The 22,855-nt window shown below is 39.6% G+C and overlaps 1 protein-coding gene across 1 annotated transcript in view; it reads left to right on the forward strand.

Moving 5' to 3' along the window:
• Nucleotides 1-350: 350 nt before the first annotated feature.
• Nucleotides 351-22,855, forward strand: part of khdrbs3 (KH domain containing, RNA binding, signal transduction associated 3) — a 109,979-nt gene continuing 87,474 nt past the window's right edge. Inside the window, exon 1 of the mRNA XM_053334539.1 lies at nucleotides 351-441. Coding sequence (XP_053190514.1) covers nucleotides 351-441 — 91 coding nt within the window. The remainder of the gene's footprint in view (nucleotides 442-22,855) is intronic.

Raw genomic sequence — 22,855 nt, forward strand, 5'->3', positions numbered from 1 at the left:
CTGGATACATCAGAGGGAGCTTCAAAGAGCCTGGAACCTCACTCCTGCTGTGATGCGTGGCGAGGCTGTGCGGGCTGAGCAGCACTTCGATGGGATAAAACCTCCCGGTCACATCTAACCCTTTTCACTGTGCATGTGTATATGTGTGTGTATGTGTATATGTGTGTGTGCGCGCAGAGAGGACAGAGGACATCATCAACCCCCCCTTCGCGTTTTTTCCCCTTCGCTTCACAGAAATATCCTTAACTTGGAGCTGTTTGGACGTTGAGCAAGTTTTGTGTGGCTTTTTTTTTTATATCTTCGCTTGAATTCCATTTGAGTCGTTTTTTACTTGGGAGTGAAAGGCAGAGATGGAGAGCGAAAAGTACTTGCCGGAGCTTATGGCAGAGAAGGACACGCTGGATCCGTCTTTTCAGCACTCCATGCGGCTACTGGATCAAGGTAAATGTCTATGTGGAAAGTCATTTATTCACACTGCGGGTATTATCTATTTCCCAAAAGAAATCGAAGTGGGAAATGATGGAGTTCTTGGCGCATGAGCCAGGACAGTTGGAGCCTTTAACACAATCAGATTCAAAGTTAACGCACAGTAGAAAAAAGGGGGTGCTGCAGGCTATATATATATATACATATATATATATATATATATGTACATAACTCCACCAGTCTGCTTATTTCAAGTTATAAATAAAATATTCTTGGGTTTACTTATAATTTCCTGAAATAGAAGACTTTTTTTTCCAAGTTGCAGCAAAGCCAGTAATCAGTCTAACAACAAGGCACAGGTTGGACAAAAGACACACCTGCTCCATCACTCACACCTCTTCACAAACTTTTCCATATGAAAGAAACCCTAAAAAGATTAAATTCATGCCTCTAAATGAAGATTAACTGCTTTTTATGTGACACCAAGCTGGGGGGAAATAAAGTAAGGTAAGCCTATCTGATGTCAGAGAAGTGAATATCTTTATATATGTTGAGCAGATAATCCCACTAGGCTGTTTCACGCATAGCATGGAATCATAGCTCACAGTCATATGGATGGAAGCAGCAGTGAGACCTTTAAAACATTTAAAACACTAAAACCCACTTGACATCCTCCAGCTTTTACAGGCTGCAGTTATCTCTATGGCATGCAGACATGTGTAGCCTATAAGCTGTGCAGGAATAATCACTCTCTCATTTACATGTTACATGTGTTTCTTCCTTGACTGAAATGGAACTTTAAACAACTGGAGCAGTAGTAGAAGAAGAAAGAAGTAGACGCCTTAATTAATATTCCTGCTTTGAAGCTGGAGAGATTTTTGCACTTTCCTTAAACACAAACCCCATAGAGCTCCTCCATGTGGGAAGTGCATCCCCCAAGTGCATCTTTCAAGTACCACTCAGGGGCTTTTGTCTAGAGTGTATAGCAGAATGCTGTTGGCTTTAAAGGTAACAGACAAGGAGCCCACTGTAAACAGTCCTGCTGCACTGTAACTAATTCCATTGAACCCCCTCCAGACACAGCTGTCTTTATTCTATCTGGCTGTCTGACAGTCCTCGTCGCTGCTTTCCAAAGCTGGAACCTCAGTGGGTCCTTAGAAAGGTTCCAAGGGGACCTCCCCGAGCAAAGTGATTCAATTTTAATGTTGTTTACTTGGTTGGAGTTTATCAAAACAACAAACAAAAATGACGTGTTTTTCTGATAGAACCTTCACCTTCAGAACTTAAAGTATGGCAGCAGCTGTTGTAATTTCATTTTCCATTCATCTACATTAATCAATTAACCGTTTTAATATCGGAAAAATAGTGAAAAATGTCTTTGAATGCTTGTTTGCTCAGAGTAACAGTCCAAAGATAGCCATAGTTAGTTTAATATAATATATAAAGAGTAAATAAATGTAGGATTTCTGCTTAAAACTTAACTGAAATGATTCAAATTCATTATTGTTTAAGCTTGAAGTCAATTTGTAACATTATTGCAAAATGCCAAAATCATCACTTCTGATATAATTAGATTGAATCAGATGAAATTGGGTTTAGTGGTGGAATTGATTGCATTTTGTGGAAACGTTGGTGATCTAGTTGTCAGTTGCTCACATAAAAAAAATGATCCACGATGCTCCTGCTATGTCTCCAGATGGGCCTATTGAAATGTGGCACATGCTTCAGCAGTTTAAAACTCGTGTATTTTTTTTTTAATGATTAACCTCAGTATTGCTTTTTTGTGGTGTGTAAAATGAAATCTATTCATTAAGTGTATGTTATGGAGTATTGGACGTAATGGCCTCGGTTATACCAGTGGCTGATTTGAATCTTGTTTAAGAGAACACAGCTGGGTTAATGCAGAGGCAGGATAGAGCATCTCTGGATGATCTGCTGTGAGGTAAATGCACTCCAGTCTGCGAGGAGGAAGATCAGGGCTGTGTTTCACTCAGCACTTTTTTTGTTGTCAGCTGGTTTCGTTATTCAAATCTGGGTTACCCTCTACTTTTTTTTTTCTCCTAAGAAGGAATATTCTCCTCACTGAAAGAAAGATTGGTGCTCTGAATACTTAATGCCAGTTGAAAGACACTTAGCAGCCACTTCCTTGACAGAGTCTTTCTGAAAGTCCTTTATCCACACTGCAGGTCCTCTGTAGAGTAATAGCAATACTTTTGGAGTAAATTCCCCCTCTGTGTTTTACATTCAAACAGCTCCACCTCAACACAAGTTCTTCCACATCCAATAAAGTTAGTTTGTGATATTTATGTTGAGGTTTAGGCGAAGATTGCTGTTGAGAACCATTGCGAACAGCAGAATTAATCCGTGACATTTTATGAAGTAAGCAGAACTCTGCGGTGCGCAAAAAATTTGGCCGAAACAGTCTGCCACAACTCCAAAAACTGTAAATACTGTTATCTCTCTCTTACACAACAGATGGAACACGATGCAGCTTAATAGAGCACTTCTTCTGCCATCTTGCTGATGAGTTCTGGACTTGATTATGCAATTGGCAGGGGATGCAAGAAGGAACAGAGCAAGAGTAACTGGAGTTACCGCGTGCGAACGGAGAATATGAGATTACTTCAGGTCTGGAGAGACTTCCATTCAGTAGAAATTAGGGAAGCATTGTGTTGGAAGCGCACGGGGGGTGGGGGGAGGAGGGGGACTGGGCGGGCTGCTTTTTGATAAGTTCTGGGCCGCGTTCGCAGAGCTCCTCTCCCACAAGGACCGTATCTGCACCCTCGTGACGAGCCTCGTACAGTCAGCAGCCGACACTTGGAGCTGGAGAAATATCTTAAGCCAAAATAAGAGCCATGCAGGACCAGCAGCCTACATGAAATGAAAAATCCTCAGCAGCATACTAATGAGCAGCTTCTAGGTGCAGAAACACCTCGGGTAGCATGACGTGCATCTGTTATTTACATGAAATCAGTGTAACCCCAAGGTACACAGGGGCATATGGAGTGCAAGCAACACTTACTTTCCACTGTTTAACTTTTAAAGGTGCAACATGTAGAATTTAGTTAGTGTAATATAATATTCAAAAGAATATTTCATTAGTGTATAATCACCTGAAAATAAGGCTTGTTGTGTTTCTGTTACCTTAGAATGAACCCTTCATGTCTAAACAGGGAGTGAGTGGGTTGCCCTCCATGGAGACAGCAATGTTGCACTCCCATGTTTCTACAGTAGCCCAGAATGGACAAACCATACCCATCATACATACACACTGGTCCTTTAAGGTTCATTCTTGACCTTTGAAACATTAGTTTGACAGAAAACAAAATCTTAATCTTTGAGGCTGTCACTTTCTATTTATATTTGAATTTGATCATGTGGGGGGGGGGGGGGGGATTCCATCTGACCCATTGCATGCCCAGTTGTTGTATGTAAACCAGGCCAGTGCTCTGTTTGCTGAAGCAAAATGTAAAAAAAAACTGGTGAGCCATGCTGAATTGTGACACCAAACCATCTGAGAAGGAATGTGTTTACTGGCTTTGTAAAATATAACTGTGTCACAGTAATGTTAGCTTGTCAGGCAGAGAAGGCACCAGGAATGAACAGAACTACACGAGTTCTACGTCTGAATTTAGAATTAAGCCATGTGGGTTGTTTTCAAATCAATCTGGATGAATTTCCTGTCAGACTAAATTCATATGAACTTTATTCTTTTGAAAAGTGACAGGCTAAGTCTAGTTAATAGCTTTAACTTATCATCATTCAAGATAATTGTGAGATGTGGTTGAACTCTTTAGAACAATTTAGTACTGTCTAGTATTGTCGTGAGTCTTGAGTTATTTTTTTTGTGTTGTGGTCAAATGATTTTTTTTTTCTTTCGGTTAATCAATTTAATCTTTAAAAACTCAGAAAATAGTGAACATGACATGCAAAAATTGTTTTGTCTAAACAGCCCAAAATTCATAGATATTCAATTAGTAACGTAATGTAATAAAACTGAGAAAAATGTGCTTGATAAATGAAATAAACGGTTTAGAGATTGTCAGAACCACAGAGTCATATAAATGGACATTTTTTGGATCCCAGTTTGATCTTCTGTCAGGTCAAAATGTAGGACAATGCTCACCACATCCATACATATACTGGATACCAGTAGGCTGATTCCAACCCAATCAGGCTCATGAACCTCAACACGATCCTAAGCACTCAATACAAACTCTCCCAAAAGCTGGAAGTACAGAGACAACAATACGCCAAATATATCAAGAATGTAAACAAAATCTACAGCTGTAAGTTACATGAAGGCTGTAGAGACATTAATCCATATGAGAGAATTCCTATTGTTTACCAGTGAGCTTCATATTCTCTTTATGTGATTCTCACAGAAAGGTTTATATAAGCAATAATAGTCTAAAAATGTATAGTCACTCCTGGCACCAGACGTTTCTGTTTGTTCAGCATGTGGATGGAGAGCAGCATGCGGCCCACTCTGAATGTTTCAGGACCTCTGGCCCACTTTGGACGTTTTAACCTCTGTGCTGCACATAAGCTTCCATATCTACTGCTTTTTAATTGGATGTTCCTCAGCAGGAGCACGGCACAATGTTTGCATTACATTAACAGTTTCAGCTTGCTTGCATAAAGCAAAAAAACTCCAAAAAAACCTAGAGTATGAGCACGGACAGAGCAGGTGTGGGGAAGTATCCTTATTGCAGATGTGATGCCCCATTGTTAATTCATACATTTCCATCTCATCAACAAAACAGAGGGATATTTTTAGCCGTGCATCCGTTTTTTGCCCCGAGTGAGAGCAGTTCCTGGGTTAGAATGCCCAGAAGTGAACAAAAATAAGCTTTGGCATACGATCAAAGGCAGAGATATCGTTTTGTTGGGGAAACAGTGCTTGATAGCGATAATGATCTGTGGATCTGTGGCTGGCCGACACGCTGAGCCACACAGCGAGGTGGAGGCGCAGCCGCGGCGCTGAACCTGTCTGAGTCTGAGAGCTGGCTGGTGATTTGACCCGCAGATGTAGTGAACTAGCAAGTGAACTGTAAGAGGGCAGACAGGGAGCTCCAGCAACCCGCTTTGCATTCAGACAAGCGGTGGAAGGCTGCTGAGCGGTGCTGTGGCTAAGAGGTGTTTGCAGAGTCTCTGTCTCTGCTTTACAGCAGCTCCCGCTGGAATCCAGGGGTGAAATGTAGGCCAGGACAGATTCCAGCTATAAAACCTAACGGCACCTCATTTTACAGACGCAACGAGTCACATGCCTGCATTGATTTCCCTGCTAATATGTATGCATGTTCTGACTCGTTACAGCAGGAATAATGAGCCAAGGATGCTGTGGTGTAGTTCTTCTCTTAGTCAGATAGCCTCCAGCATTTGACAGGTTTTAAAACGGTTCAAATGTCCGATCTGGAACACTACAGAGACGTGAATCATCCATGTGTCCATGCATATAAACAAACAGAAAGACAGTGCATTAATAGACAATGAGAAGTGACTGAATATAACAGGGCTAGAAAAAAGCCATAATTTCCAGCTTTACCTAAAAGGACATAATTTACCAAGTCTACCAACTGGAAAGTAGCCAGAAAGCAAAAAAATAGCTGAAATACACTAAACAAAAGCTTTGACATGTGCTGTGGATAGACTTAAAGCTGCACTAATCAGTATTTTAACATAAACAATGGAGCATATGCCATATGGGCCCGAATGTAAGACCATATTTTAGTGTGGAAATTATCTTTTGGAAAATGTCCTCACAATACCAGATTTAGTTTTTGAATGGAGCGTACCACTGTAACAGCGACTCCTACAGAAATTTGCATTGTGCTTTTGTTTGTAGCTCTAATGTCGCCAGGCTAGCGACTGTCTCAAAGTATTATCTTGAGTCTTGTTTAATGTGTTTTTCTGCCACAGAGGAAATGTATTAATGACGTTTTCTGTCGTCTGTACTGTGGAGACGGACCGCAGACTGAATGTGTCAAGCTCCCAATTACCACTGTCACAGATGATGAGGAGGGCAAAAAGACAGACTGTGTGAAAAATGCTAACTGTCACAGAAAATCATTTTGACAGGAGAGTGTGTGAGTGGGTGACTATGTGTGACTGTGGTGTATCTTCAAGTCTTTCTCCAAAACAGACGTTGGAAACAGGAATTCACCTATATATTTTTGGGCCCATTTTTGTACTATGTTGCTTAAGGCAGCTCTTTAGTGTCTTTTAGCTCATTGTTTTGTTTTTACCCATTTATTCTCTCTCTCTGCCCTCCTAAACCATATTAACAGCTGTAGCAGGCAGCTGTTTTTAGAAAAAGGTTGTTATAAACTGCCTGTATGTCTCCTGCCAAGCATAAAACAGCAGGCAAACAAAGTTAGCAACCAGCTGCTAGCTAAAGAGACAGACTTGATACTTGATAATTTAATAACTTTGTTTAAGTTTACATGGCTGTTTGTAGTCGGAATTTCCAAATTTCCAGTAGAAAATTTCAACTGGAATGTCCTCTGAAGTCGTATTTCTGACTCGGAAGGTTGGAAGAACCTCACCAACCCCAACCTCAAAATCCAAGATATCTACCCTGTGCGTCAGCAGAGTGAAAGTTGTAGTAATATCCTGTTTATTAGCAGTTCTGTCTTGTGTCTCATTAAATCAGTTGCACGCACAGCACTGTTCAATTTCTATCTATGAACATGTCGCTACGGTGATTGTATGTGCAAAATACAGCAAAATTCACTGTCATCAACTGGTGTTGCTACCCTGGCTATGCTATGGCTAACATAGCTAGAACTGGTTTTCTGACTTCTTGAACAGGAATGCTTCAAACTCAAGTACAATGTCATTCCCAGCTCCAACTTCCAATGTCGGAGCATACCATTTGAAACGTGTGTGATTTATTTGCTTTTTAATGAATTCTGCCTTCAAGTGTCCAGAAAAGTGATAACAAGCGTCCCAGTATAATACACGTCAGTGTATGCTTCACTAAGTCTGGGTAATACCTCCGTAGTACTGACTGAAATGTGTCTGTTGCATCAAGTGCTGAAAATGTAGTGGAAGATAGTGAAAGTTAGCAGCTTCTTGCCTTTTTTTCTAGACCTGTTTCCTTTTCTAATCAAGCCAGACAACGGTAATTAATGATCACGTTACTCCTCTCCAGCTGTTGTCTCATCGCTCTATCCTCGCATCTCCATCATTGTCCGCGCAATCCCATCACCATATTGCACAGGATACAGTCTCCACCTGGCACAAAGCTTGCCTTAGGCTCAGCATGTTGATTTAATGTGGAGACTGTCAAATTTCCATGTCGAACACGCTCGCCGGTATAAATGCTGCATTCATATTTCAAATGCCACGAAGATGTGCATTTTCCTTCTCCTCCACCTGCATGCATACATTGCTGAGGGCCTGCCTTGAGCTGTCTGCTAGAGGAGACTCTCAATTAAAGAGGCAAGCCGAGGCAGCTTAAATAATGCAAAGTGCGCTTGTTCAGGTAGGAGTATACTGGAAGCTGATATTACACATCTCAGGTAAGGAGATCATTTAGAAGCATGTTGCTAGGTCTTTGGTACAGGAGGGTGTCCTTTGAAATGTGTCAATAAAAGTACTGATGATACAATACTCTAGTTTCTTTACCACTATCAAAACTTGACTTTTGACAATTAAGGGTCTATGACATTTGATGGACATTTGATATGGAATTAAAGGTAAATAACTCTGTCCCGGTCCTTAATGGCAGTCTGTGGAAGTATAGCGCCCACTCTCCAGTCCCACCTGCTGCCCCCGTTGCATTATTATTATCATTATATCAGTGGTATAAAATGATCTTCAAATGACGATAATATTGTTTATCGCGATATTTTCTGACACAATATATCATCCAACAAAAATAGTTATCGTGACAGGCCTGGTTGTCCTGGAACATTTCCTACACACACTTAATCTAAAATTCACACAAGCAAGACTACATCAGCATTAAAAGCAAACTTTGGGTGCTTGACTGTTTTCGAGCAGGCAGGAAAGACCTTTTAATTGCAGTGTGAATTCTGAAAAAGAGCACCTCACCTCAGTAATACAGCCTCTGATTTAGGCCTGCCCGCATCACTTACACATTCATTAATCATCATTTTAACGACGGCGATAATGTGCTCCGCAGTGCCAGTCCAAGACAAGGCAGGTAGACAGGCCCTGGGATTACACTGGATTAGTTTGAAAAGCAGAAGAAACCCCCAGACTGTATCAATCTGTTTACTGTGCCTGAGGCCGAGAGACAAAGAGACAGGGGGGGGCAGAAAAGAAAGAAAGAAAGAGAGAGGGGTAGGAGTGGCGTTGGCAGTGCTGTAGAGAAAGTAAGAGTCTTTTTTTTTTTCCCCCGAGGGAAAGGTTATTTGTAAGGGGATTGTACCAAAGTCAGTTACAAAAGGGAAAATGCAATCAAGAGGGAAAGGGACGAAAAATGGAGGAGCGGAATGGAATGGGAGTTGAAATTGAAAAAAAAAAAAAAAAAAAGGTTATGGGAGTGCTTTTGTAGATGAGTTAGTGATAAATAAAAAAGTTCAGATGACATAAAAGACAATACAGAAACTCATAAGCTACTGCTGACCGCTGCTTTTATACAATATACCTCAATCTTATCCTCTATAACTAAAACGCTTCTTTTTATTTTTTAGTGTGCATATCCTGTACTTACAAGTGATTAGATGGGAGGAGCGCCGCATCTCATACACGACTAAATCACTGTCATTACTACTGTGATGAAAGACAAGAGTGATTTTACACTTCATCGGAAGACAGGGAGGAGTGCTGTAAATTCATTAGGTGTTCATTTTCTTTCAGATTCAGTCACAAAAGTGAGATAGATTCAGCACTGTAACAGTTAATATTTGACTTTGGAGCTTCAAGGGGTCTTTTCTATGCCCCCCTCCCCCCTTCATCTTCAACCCAGTGACAGCCACGTCTTCCCCCCTTTCCCTCTTCTTTATTTATGTCGTTTTGTGTGGTTGGCACCTCTGTAGAGAGGATTGCACTGGATTAGCTTCTCCGCCTTCCCAACTGATCCGATCCATTTTGTGTAATCCAACTCAATTTAATTATGTTTATCGTTCCACCTCGCTGGTGCCGAGGAGCAGCAGCAGCACACCTCTACCAAGATAAGCCCGGGGACCTTGTGCCTTTTTTTTTTTTCCTTTTTCTCGCTGGCAGAGCGTCTGCCTGAGCCTGTTGCTTTATAAACAGATGGTGTAAGTCACCTACACTCTCAGTAAATAATGCGCCTGGTGCAATTTAATGTGTCGAAGCTCTCCTCAAACATCGGTGTGACACTGACAAGAATATCCAAGGTTGAGAGATCATAGCTTCGGTTTTTTTGTTGTTGCTGTTGTTATGTGAATTTGTACAGTTTAGCAGCATCTTCATCCCTCGCTCCTTCTGATGTTTGGAGAATTAATGTGCTTGTGCCTGCTTGGAAAATACTGGGGAGATAGCTTATTTATGAACTGTTTTTTTTTTAGCTTGAATGATGAATTGTTGTGGTTTTATCTTCTATGTCTTGTTTGCACACTATGGACCCTCCTACGAGTCCGAAATAAAGTTTGAATATACAGGCTTCTTTATTACTTCTGTGAGTCTAATCCTTTCGCATGGGGATATAAAAAATAAAAGCGCCACAATAAAAGCCTAAAAATACTTTCTCGAGCACTATGCAGTCCGCAGGCACAGTTCGAGAGCTTGCAGATAGTCCGACCGTGTTGAAAATTGGACTTTTTCTTCCTTTCTGAATGTTGCAATTGTGCGGGCAAACAGCGTTAAATTTTGTTGCGAGATTAAATGTATTCAGGCCTCTCGGCTACTGATCTCACAATTACCGTACGGGGCGAGAAAATGCCTCCAATCCGGTCTCAGAAACAGTCCCGTGTCGGTGTAGTCGACCGCGCCGAGCAGCAGATGTTACAGTCCAACAAGTAGTGATAGAGGATGAGAGGGAAGAATAGAGGCTGCATCTGTTTTTACTGTCTTGAATGCTCCTCTGCCTCTGCCTCCACAACTCTAGTTTAACCCTCACATACTGTTCATATTCTGACTCATTATTAGTCTCTACACCAGTTCACATTCATACATTTACAATCAGTAATTAATAAATATTTAATTAATCCTTCTGTTTTCATCTTATGAAAAAAAGACATTCACAATCACTATTTTATGGTCCAGGAGAACATATTATAAAACAAAAATCATCAAACTTCAGAATAAAGGAAAATGACATTTGGTGTTTTTTACAGTTGTCAAATGTCAAAATGGGTATGTAAGGGTTAAATAAACAAAGGTCCAATTTGTACATTTACATATATGAAAATGTGTATCAGCTGCACACAAAAAAAGAAGAAGAAAAGATTCATTTTATTTCCATTTTTTCATACTGTAGGGTTTCATACTGTTGGACATACTGTAAGGTATGGCGATGTGTCAAAAAAAATGGGACCCTGAACCGTATGTAAAGGATTAACAGTGGAGCTGTGCTGAGATATAATATACATGGAGATATGCACTCCACACCAGGGATAGTTTCACTTGCTGTCATGTAGAAAATGGATATTGAAAATCCTATTAGAGGAAAATAAAAATAAAACAGGGCCAGATTACATTCTTTTGTCACCATGTCATTTTGATATAATAGAGAGAAATAAAAAGAACGCCACCATTCTTTCATAAGCAACCATTAACAGAATTAATCTTCTTTGGTGTGTTAAGTATTAAATGTCCTGCTCACCTTTTGAAAACCAAAAAAAACCAACAAAAAACCGGAGCACAGGCTTCGCTGGTGGTGGCGGTGTTGGTGGTGAGCATGAATATTTAATGAGCGAGGGCGGTGGGATATCAGTAAATGAAAGTTAAGTGCATTTTCTGGGTTTTTGGAGCAGGAAAAGTTATCCTGTAATGTACAGAGACAGAGACAGAGAGGGAGAGAGAGAGAGAGAGAGAGAGAGAGAGAGAGAGAGAGAGAGAGAGAGAGAGAGAGAGAGAGAGAGAGAGAGAGAGAGAGAGAGAGAGAGAGAGAGAGAGAGAGAGAGAGAGAGAGAGAGAGAAGAGAGATGCTCATTTACCACCAGTGCCAAGAGACTTTTTTTCCTCGTGTCCTGCTGGGCCGCTTGCTTCGCTGTGTCTCCCGTCTCTATTTTAAGAGCCTGATATTAAAGCCTAATTGTGTTCAGACTTTTTAGGGACATCTCCCTCTGTTTCTTGTGCCCGTGTATCTCTCTCTCTCTCTCTCTCTCTCTCTCTCTCTCTCTCTCTCTCTCTCTCTCTCTCTCTCTCTCTCTCTCTCTCTCTCTCTCTCTCTCTCTCTCTCTCTCTCTCTCTCTCACATGACACGCTGGCAAGACCATTAAAATTAAAGTACACAATTTTTATGCAATGGAATAGCTGCTTTTTAAAAATACTTAGCGAATGATCTCATCCTCTCATTTCCATTAATACAACATAGCTAACAGATGACACCTGTGCATTGTTTCTCTTGTCACCCTGTTAACAGTTGTCTACTGTTGCAGAAGGCTGTAAAACATTCATTACTGTAAGTCTTATAGGCAAACCATAAACAAGGGGTCTGATCAGGATATACAACCCTCGTAACAGGCCCAGTTACCCACTCTCTCCTCGGTAATAAAATTGCTGTGCTGCCGCTGTCTGCTTGACACTCGAGCTGATGGCTCACACTGAACACGCTCCTCCACCGTGCCATTTGGCAGCATGTCTTGTTAAGGTTTGACCTAGGGTTTGCCCAATAAGAGGGTTGTTAAAGTCTGACCTGGAAGTGGATCTCTGTCTGCCTGCTTGTTAAATCTCTGTGCCTTTCTCTCTGTGGCCATCATTAGTCTGTGGAAAATGTTTGGAGGTCCCATGGAGTCTGTTTTTTTTGGAAATCCTCAGAAAAACAACAAACCCCCCCCACCCCCAACAAAACAAACAAAGACTATACAGCATACTGCATGGCTCTCACAAAAGCAACAGATTGGAGTTTTTAATTATACAAACCTTTATTTAAAAGGCACAGCTGTTCCGCAAGCAGAAATTATCTGGGCCATGCCAAAGAACTGCTGTTATTTGTATGTTGCTAAATATGGATGAAAAAAAAACTTTTAATATAACAAATTAACAATACTTTTGGAAATGTAATTACCCCAAAATAATTACACTTGCTCACAGTGCAGTTTTTTTCTTGTTCCAGGATCTTTCCATAATGATTGTTGAAACACAACTCAGAGTCAGGCATTTGAACATAGAAAATTACAATTCAAGGAAACTTTTGAGACTTGTTGATTTGTACTCTAATCTGAAGGATAAAGCTGGATTTATTGTGTATTTTTTCTTATTGCATTGCATGAAAGCACTCAAATCAATAGTGTCTCTTAACTCGAGAACCACCCCATGGCTTTTTTTTCAATCGTACATTACTATGTTTTAATAAAACATTCATGTCCTCCAGTCTTGGACTTTTCTGAAAATAATGTTAAGTAGCACCATTGTTAAAAATATGATGAAAAAGTGAATCCAGATTAAAAACACAGGCATTATACCATTATAACTGCCACCGGCTAAAATTTACCCGTATATGAAATGCATTTATTTCCATGCAGTTCATGTTTAAACATTACAAGTTGCTAGGCAACGGTGTTGGAGTGTGTGATCTGACAACTACGTCAAGTCGTAATTCAATTTTAAAAAAAGAGCAGATGAGAATGACCTGCATGAAAACCTTCAACCAGGTGTCTGAAGTGCAGGAAAACTGTCTGTGGAAAAGTGCTGAATGTCTGCTTGAAGTCTGTTTGAGGGACGCACATAATCATTGACGTATTCATTGTGTGTAAAATGTATTTTTACTTAATTGATTATGCATTCATCTTTGCTTTGCCATGTTACTGTTAACATAGCCTAATTTGCCTGTTGCCTTACTGTGTTTTCCTGAATGGAACACCAAAAGAGCAATAGATAGGTTTATTTGTGTTATGATATAAATGAATGGTCCTCTCAAGTGTCTTGGTGATGTTCCTGTATTCACACATTGTTAAAATGCCTAAATTGTGAATGCCTAAATGAAATTGAGCACTTGACTTTGTCATGTGGATTTTGTTGTGACATTAAATCACCCATAAGTACGGTGGTTATTAGGGCTCGTTATGATCCATTTGGGGATATTTAATGCAGCTTGCGTAATTTAAATAACATGGGTTGACTCATTATGTGATGAATGTCATTCATAATAATACAACACCACCCAAATATTTGCATCTAATACTCATTTTTAATGTCATTTTGGACAGAATTTTATTTTAAAGATAGTTAGATTATAAAACAGCAGGACCAAAACACAGCTGATAGTTAAACAAACACATTCAGTGGCTTCAGACATTCCTTTGTGAAGATAATGTCTTAAAACAATGACTAAGTACAATTTTAAAACATTACAGAAGTACATATCATACATTTATCAGTAAGTAATTGTAAGTTGGTTGGTGAACCACTGTATTTGGCAAGCTAACTAGCTACTTCTCTATTTATTTCTCAATTCATTACTATCTATTTTATGTCTACTGTTCAGTTTACTTCCCCCTGGTATTTTGTTCACCATTTCACCCAATGAGAAGTTATTATAGTAAGAAAATAAAGCTCTCAGACCTAATGAGCCTTATAACAATAAGTTAGCGAACTCATTTGCTTGCTAGCTTAGCTCGGACACTAACAGGACAATAACTTCACAACAGCTAATTCAAAAGACATATGTATGATTGACTCCTGTCTCATAACTCTCTGGAAACCATTGCTCTTTAGTGGAACAGTTTTAATCCAATATAGGAAGTTGAATAAGCAAGAATAGTGCAACACAGCTAATAAGCTATGATAGCTCTCTCCATTTTGGACATTTTTGACTGGTCCTCTCAGAGGCTAGCACTGTCAAGGCTGCTCGTTATGGCGCAAAGCTATGGGTGAAATTTCACTTAAAAATTAGACTCTGTGTAAAAAATGGACACAGATTTACATAGCCCTTGTGTGCAATTGGTATTAATTAATACATTTTGCCTCAAAATTTTAAATCCTGGTGTGTCCAGGCCCTTCTTCTCTAATTATAGTAATGGGATGGTATATGTGGGACTGACTCAAAATAAGTTAGAGTACCCATGTTCATCACAATGCAGTGCAACAGTGTGGCTCATTCACGTGCTGTTAATAGTATTTGGACAGCAATAGGGCTCTATGGCACATAGGAATACAAAATATAAGGCATTGCATTGGATAAGCAGATAGTACTTGTTAGTCAAATGTATTCTTGTTTTTGGTGTTTTCATGGACTTTGATGATAATAGGAAAACAGAGTATCACCAGCCTTATCTTTAATGTGTCTTCAGTGAATGGCTCTATATATTCTGTATTAAGACAATAATATTTTAGGTCTTGATAAAAAGCAAAACATGATTTTTTGCAGCATACAGCACTTCTGTCACTGAGAGATATTTATAAAACTAAAACTCTCCGTTGCCGCAGCTGCAGCTATTTATTAGCTGGCTCATTCATTAGTGACAGGATCACAAGTATCACAGCTCAATTCCTCTCTGTCATATGTAATGCATCTTTGGCAGAGATGACTGTAATTACAGCGAGCATGCAGTCCACACACTCGACGCCTCCTGAGCCGGTGTGTCGATGGGAGGCTGCAAGAGGTGAATGGATAGAAATCAAGTTTATAGATCTGTGGTTCACACACGCTCACCCCTTCCACCGGAGGGCCGGGGGTTTTAATTGCTGTCTGACCAGGGCTGGTTCTGTGTGAAGATGGGCCACGTTGATATGAGAAGTAGGGGGGGAAGGAATGGTTTTCTTTCTTTGTGGTTGTTGTATTGACAGCGTTTCATCCTGGAGGAGCTGATAAGAACGCAGGACCCAGGGAGACACACACAGAGGAGTGGATTGCATTTCAGGGGCCAGGAATCAGAGCTGTTTTTTGGGTTCTAGTGAGCCTTAGTGGTCCTGCGCTGGCAGTCATATCCCAACATCTGAGGACACAAACGCAAGTCGAAATCTCACAGAGGTGAACAGTATTACCTCCGGAGCAGGTGGCATGCATGAGCAAAGAGCTTGTAACCTTGTAACATAAGTGAAACAGCTGCACGCGCGAGGAGCATCGTATTCTAAATCAATGAGGGAAAGTGCATTGATTTACAAAACAAAACACAAACACAAGGGACCTTGCTGCATGCTTTATGTTAGGTCAGTGTTTTAGCATGCTTTTGTATAGTGGAGCATCTGCTCAGGCACATTTAAACAGAAACAAAGGAATGTTAATGTCAGCTCTCGGTTGTTTCCCTCAGTTGGTCAGTTGGTATACTGTCACTGATTTCTCAAATTATCAGGCTTAATTAACTTTGTGTTTTATTAATAATGACTGTAATGATAGAAAGGTGGAAGCACCACAAGGATCATTTGTGACTGGTATAATATACAATAGTCTATTGTGTTTTGTCCTATTATAAATGTGTGATAGTATGACTCAGAATCAATGTTGGTGTTGAAGGCTGGCCATATTATCATTGTATTGTTGCTTCCATTATACAATATATTTTATTATACATATACAATGTTCTGTTTTATTCTTTTCAATGTAGAAACATCTCTGAAAACAGCTTTTAGAACATCATAAGACATAAATTACTAACAGAATAAATCATTTACTGAACAGTTTTGATTAGAAGTATATGACGCAAAGAAAATTCAATTTGATTTGTTTTTTTTTAGATCAATTCAGTTTGGGTCATAGATGAACCTCCATACATCAGAGCAAGCTCACATCACAGATCAATATATGATGTGTAACAAAAGGCACTGATATACGTATCTAACCCTCCTGTCAAGTGACATCACTCCAAACGCTTGACTTATTGCTCCTTTTACTCCCTTACACACAATGCTTTTTGAAGCCCGAGAATCTACAGCGCTGTAGGACAAATTGCACTATGTGTGTCATAGATCTCACTGTCAGAAGTATATTACCCCCACTGAGCTCCTCAGGTCGCCCGGCGAGAGATAATTGTGACCCCTGCTGAGAGGGAAGAACCCAACTTACAGGAACCACCTTCCATTCATCACAAAGCACTCGTTTAAAGCTTTTTCTCTCTGAGTTTAAGTGGTAATCCAAGGCCCGCTCCTATGATCCTTTTTATTTTTTTTTCTTCTTATAGCCGCTCCGTCATTGGTGCTTGCTACAGTTAAGCAGCGGGGTCTCTCGGCAGGTTTCCGATGCTGTTTTCTCACAGACTTTTTTTCCTTTATAAATAAATGTCTGTGGTTCACATGAGAATCAAAATCATATCATGTTTTTCTCAACTGTCTACTTTAGAAAGCTCTATAAGCTTTCTATGTGATGTAATGTAAAATCTGATTTTTTTGACAAAATGTTTCTATAGGAGAATGTACTGAGTGAAACAAAGGATATGTGCTTCATTTATAGAGGAACATTTCCAATAGAAATCAGTTCTGTATTTCTAATATGCACTTTGCTTGTTTTGTATTCGTGAACAAAAGTGAATTACTTGTGTAAGGCACAGCATATTTTTATAATATATTATATTTACCGAGAGTTTTATTTTCTTAACCATTCACGTGAGTTCATTACTTGTATATAAGTGGATTTTGTCTAACCTTACCTATGAATAGATGTACATTTTCCATCTCTAAAGCGAGACTACGTAACTTTAGAATGCAGAAATGATGCATTATTCCTCTTACAATATGAAAATTGAATTCATAATTCAAATTCATGTCATGCTGCATTTCAGCATTAACCATTATCTTGCTTCTCAGCAGAAGTTCTTCAACTTTAAAATAATGTGTCTTTTCCTTCAATACATACTTTGTTTTTCAACAGCGTACTATGTTGAATCACTGTGGTGTTATATCAGATGCAGTGAGTGGTTAATCAGATATTTCTTATACAAAAAGGTCAAATATTACTTGAAAAACCATGAAGGAACTCATAATATTCTACATGTTTCAGTATTTTTTACACCATGCAGGGAACAGATTATCACCACCAACCAAATTCTGGTAAAAAATGTGATTGGCTTCGATCACCAGACAAAACAACAATGGTAATTTACTGAGTGGCTGGTAAAACATTGGCTATCCATTTGGCCAGTGAACAAAAAATTCTGCGCCCTTCATCAAGTGAACACAATTTGAACACTGATACAGGCAACAGCACGTACCCTCTTCAATGCCTTGTGCTGCTGCCGACCAGAATCTCTTCCACTTTCACAGTAGCAGTATTATTCATTTCCACTCTACCTACTGTTCTTTCTCCTCACATAACACAAATATCCCCCCTGGCAATCGGTAGTGTCTGCCTTATTATCATATTTATTTAAAGTATCATATGACCCATTTCATTCCAACATAGATTCCTCTCGTCATGATTGAGTAGTCCCATATTTAAGGCTAGTCTCCAGAGATGCTGCTGTGCATAATGGGAACATTACTATTAAGCATAGTCACAGGCTTGTCCTTGTCATTAAAGAGAGAAAGAGAACCACTGCTGCTCTCCCTAACTAAGCATTGTTTTAAGTTACAATGACTGCATTATTACAGGTGTATTCAATGGCTATGGGATGTAAAAAAGAGTCCTTGATTTTTCTGTGGAGAGAATGTTGGAAATCCAACTCACGCGATCAATGATCTGTCATCTAAGCAATATGAGATGAAATACCGAAATTGTTTGCCTGGTGGCTAGTGATATAGTATATAGAGTCATGTTGGTGAAAGGAAAGGGCTGCGGTGCCACCCTTTGTAACGTGACCACTCTAATGGACCGCATCTGATGAAAGGTCATGATTGCACCAATAATACAAGGAGAAGTCTGTATGATTGCCAGGTATACACATCAGTGCGAGCTCTAATGGCCGAATCTGTCACTACAAACGTCTGGTCCGCAATGTCCACCGGCCTGTGGCTGGTAATGGAAGATTAATAGCAGGTTACCGGTCCATCTCTGATCGGAGTTATCGAATGGTTTCCCTTGGATACGTTTCTCAGGACTTGGCCGCGTCTGGGTCGTATCGATTGGCCGCTCGTAAATTTATGGTTATGTTTCTTCAATTTGCACAAAGGCAAAAACATTGTTGTCTCTCCTGGCATCAGTCATTGACTTCCTGCAGATGTGGCTGCCGCAGTAGGTCTCAACTCTATCTGTCCCCCCCAGTCCCGGAGGGCCGGACCATCTCCTTTTGTGACAATGTGAATGTCATCGCTGTTATTTTATCCACCTAATTGACTGTGACCTTCTCAATGCTTTACATTTAGGAGACGTTTATTGCTAAGCACTGCTGCTTTAAATACTGTACTAGCTGATATGATATGGCTGTCTGTATCAAGATAGCAGACCACTGGTTTATTGTTTTAGACCATCCAGCTCATCCTAAGCACAACTTGTCCAGAATGTGCATGCTTTCATTGACTTGGGGTCATGACTTTTTATGTGGTTGTCTTATAGGCTTTTACATACTAAAGTATAATCTAACCCACACTGCCTTATAGCCTCAAACTTTAGCCAAATTGATTTAAACTCAGCTCCGGCTCTAGCTTTAGATTTAGCTCTATCTCAGCCTAGCAACCCCAGCCCGCCCTCCGTCCCAGAGCTGTCTCGTTTAGCTTCAATGCACGGGGTTTCATTACCTCTGCCTTAGTCAAATGGCTGGAAGCTCTGGACTAATATTTCAACTGAGACATAATTAATGAGATGTGCATGTCTGGTTCTCTCTCCTCCTGAGTAAAGCACTGTACGACGTCTGCTGGGACTAAGTAAAGGAGCTAAGAGCAGCAAGAAGAGGAGCGGACTCTTACTGCAGCTACTGAGGTGTAGCAATGGTTTCAACCACGATAACAAGCCATTTCATGTTTGTTCTACCAGAGAAAGAAAAAGAAAAAAAACATGCTGACTGCATTGACTTTGAATTGGTTGCGCTTTGACTCTATTTTACTTATCACAGAAGTTCTGCTCAGGACATTCAGACTCTTTTATCAGTCCAACCCTCACAATTTATAGAGTACATGTTGTGCCTTGTGTAAAATTGCCTTAAGGTCATTCTGAACTCCACTGTTATAGTGCTAACCTGTTTATGAATGCAGGATAGAATCCCAATAGTAAAAAGTACCATATAATGAAAGATGTTTTTATTTAGTCAGGGAGAATAGTTTTAAAATGCCAATTTTTGACCTCAGTGTTTTAAGTAGGACTAAAATAATAGAAACAGGTTACAACAGATACCCTGCAAGCAACACAAAAGGAAATACTATTCAATCACACAATTAAATGACCAACAAATACTAGAAAACACCAATGATATCAACATTTTAAATAAAGTATGATGCTGTACCATTTGCATTTGCGCATTGTTCCTCATTGGACCCAGATATACTAAGGAATCACATTTGAAAGTGGTATTTACTGTTCAGTGCACTATATTTACTGTCCATCATTTTATTTAAGTGTCCAAATTCTGAGTATGAGATGAATGCACTCTATAGTGTCCTCACAAATCCCCACAATGTAAAGACAAACACAAAGACAGGCTATCAATACTGGTTTGTGCTTACAATCGCAAAATACAATGTGTGCTATATGCAAAAATCACAGTCAAGCAACTGTGAGGACACCAAATGACAAAGATTGATGCTTCTCAGTTGTGCGGTCCTCTGCAAAGTGTCTCGTCATTGGGTAATCTGGATTTTTTTTTTCATATGGTGTATTCATGTCTGAGCCTTTTAATATACCTTTTGTCCTTATTCTGCCTAAGATTACCTTCTCTTTGATCACTCGTTTCATCTTCTAGCTTCCCTATGTATGTGAAACTGAATGAGCACTTGGCGTCTGGGAGTCTCATCCTCACATATTAAATTTTCACAGTCACAGGTCTGAATGTGTTAAAAGCTGCGTCTTTGTCCAAATTTCTCTCAGATTTATAGAGCCAGAAATGTAAGTGGTGAGATTTGGCTTTGTGTTTCCTGAATTCAAAACAAGACAGAGTCTTTAAAGGTGGAGAGGGAGAGCACTAGCAGCCAATTATCATCATTTGTGCAAAATGGGTAATGATATGTTATGTCTGTAGTAGATGGATATCAGTATTGGCTATGCATACAGTGTTTTTTTTTCTTTTCTTTTTGTCATTATGCCTCTTGTTTTAATAGGTCGAAATAAAGAATCAAATCAAGTAAAAAAATATCAAATATAATTTTTGACAGTGGTATTTTATGCATATATAGGTTTTTTCTAATGTTCTTGCACAGTGTTACAGTTGTTTTGCTCATGTAGTTTATTCACTGAAAACTCTGGAACGTAGTAAACACAACCATTACAACAAAGCTACTTTACCACAATGAATAATGCCCTTCAGCAACAGCACAACCATTATCAGTGGGGTATGCTATGTTTTTTTGCATAGCAATATTATTTAAAAATGTATGACAAACACTTTTCTAGCCCTCAATCAACACTATTTCCTCTTGACATAAAGTGAAATGCTCAAAAATAACTTGTGAGCACTGAGCTAACCTTCCTCTCTGTCTGACACTTGTTTAATCTACTCTTAATTAGATTAGTTCATTATTTAGAGGCCTTAAATTTAAAGTCAGACATTGATCTTCATAAAGAGTGTGTTTTAGTAGTCAATAATATATCATTTAAAAGATTTATTGGTACATTTTTATATTTCACAATTTCAAATGAACAAGATTGGAAGATATTCTCTACAAGCAGTTAACACATAGATAACAGATATATGAGATGTAGCTGCTGAGATGCATGTATGTGCTTTAAAGATGTGTTTCCATACCACTGTGACTGTTAAATAAGCTATTAACCCTTGCGAGCTACAGTTGAATTCTGACCTCTCTAAGCTCCAACTCAGACCTGAGCGGGGAGAACTTGACGACAACAGTGGACAGCTGCCTCCTTTATTTTTGCACTCAGAGCTGCCATGCTAATGATGTGCAGTGGGTGGTGATGCACTGAGGCATTACACATGCCTCTGCCATGGTGTTAGAACGGATTCTCACTTTCAGATGACATAAAGCCACATCTTCAACGTGTTACACTGTGAACTGTCATCCTGAAGAGTATGCATACCCTTCACAGTCCCTTGTTTTTTCTCATTTTCACAGCCTTATTTGCTCATATGTCTCAGGTCGCAGGTCTGACATTGACGGCACTGTCAAAGATTACTGTCTGACAATATACCTGGAGCTCAAGTGCCGGCCTACATCTGGAAGATAAAGGACAGTGGAGGGAACAATGTCTTTAAGAGCGATGTCTTACCTCGCGGTTAAGATGCTCAGTAATTGGAAAACAAGCCCTGTTATTTTAGCACATCCTCCCCTTAAATTTGTATTCCTGTTGTTGTGCACCCTGTTCTGGTTGCTTGACTGAAGCATCATGCCACTGGGTGACAACGTGCAGCAAAATATGGTTAACATGTTTCATGTGACACTTCAATTTCCTTGCTGTCAATCAGTGCAGCTGCTGTATCTTTCTTATTGCTCTGCTAGACTGACAGCTCATGATAGATCTAGTTCTCGGCTAGCGGCAGATATGTGTGATTACACAGACGCGCTCGCAAATACATGCATATACTTTATGCAAGTGAGACATACATACATACACCTGCTCATGCTGTATTAGGGATAGAGCGATTAGCTGATTTCACTATAAACCATGCTTTAAAATGTCATGGTCGAGGCTCAGCTACACGTTTTGGAGAAGACACATGTCACTCTGAAATAGGGGACTGTATGGCACGCTATTTTTCTATGAACAGCAGTTTAAATGTGAGGAAAATTAAAGTAAAACTACACATTTGTGTTGAAAAGAAGTCCAGAACCAAATCAAACTGTGCAGTACTACAAGAAATTCAGTGTGGGAATATTTTAGATAAAGAATGGCGATGTGGTTGTTCAAGAAGACAGATCTCCAATTCATAAATCTTGTTCAAAGGATTCAACACCTCAAATTTACCACAATATCTTCAAGATCACCCTCCAGTTATATGTGCTGAAGTGAATGTCGTACACTATGTAATAACTAAGTTAAAAAATCATTACTTTAGTGCCAAGTTGCTTCATGAAATATGGAGTTGGTAAGGAATTAAAAGTGTCACTTACAATCAGTGAAGCAGTGGTGAGTTAAGAGTTGAGTTTTCAGCAACATAATCCAACAGCACCAAAGCAGATAAAGGAGCATTGCACTATTTCTTAATGAACTCTCATCAAAACATCATGTAAACCCCTCAAGGGCTTCATCGTGATCAATTACATCATCTATGTTAAGTAAGTGTTGGTATGGTAGTATAGCTGAAATACTAACTATACCATGAGATCTAATTAATTACATTTCTGTGATTAG

The sequence above is a fragment of the Scomber japonicus genome, chromosome 15 (assembly GCF_027409825.1).
Source record: "Scomber japonicus isolate fScoJap1 chromosome 15, fScoJap1.pri, whole genome shotgun sequence".
Classification (NCBI taxonomy): Eukaryota; Metazoa; Chordata; class Actinopteri; order Scombriformes; family Scombridae; genus Scomber; species Scomber japonicus.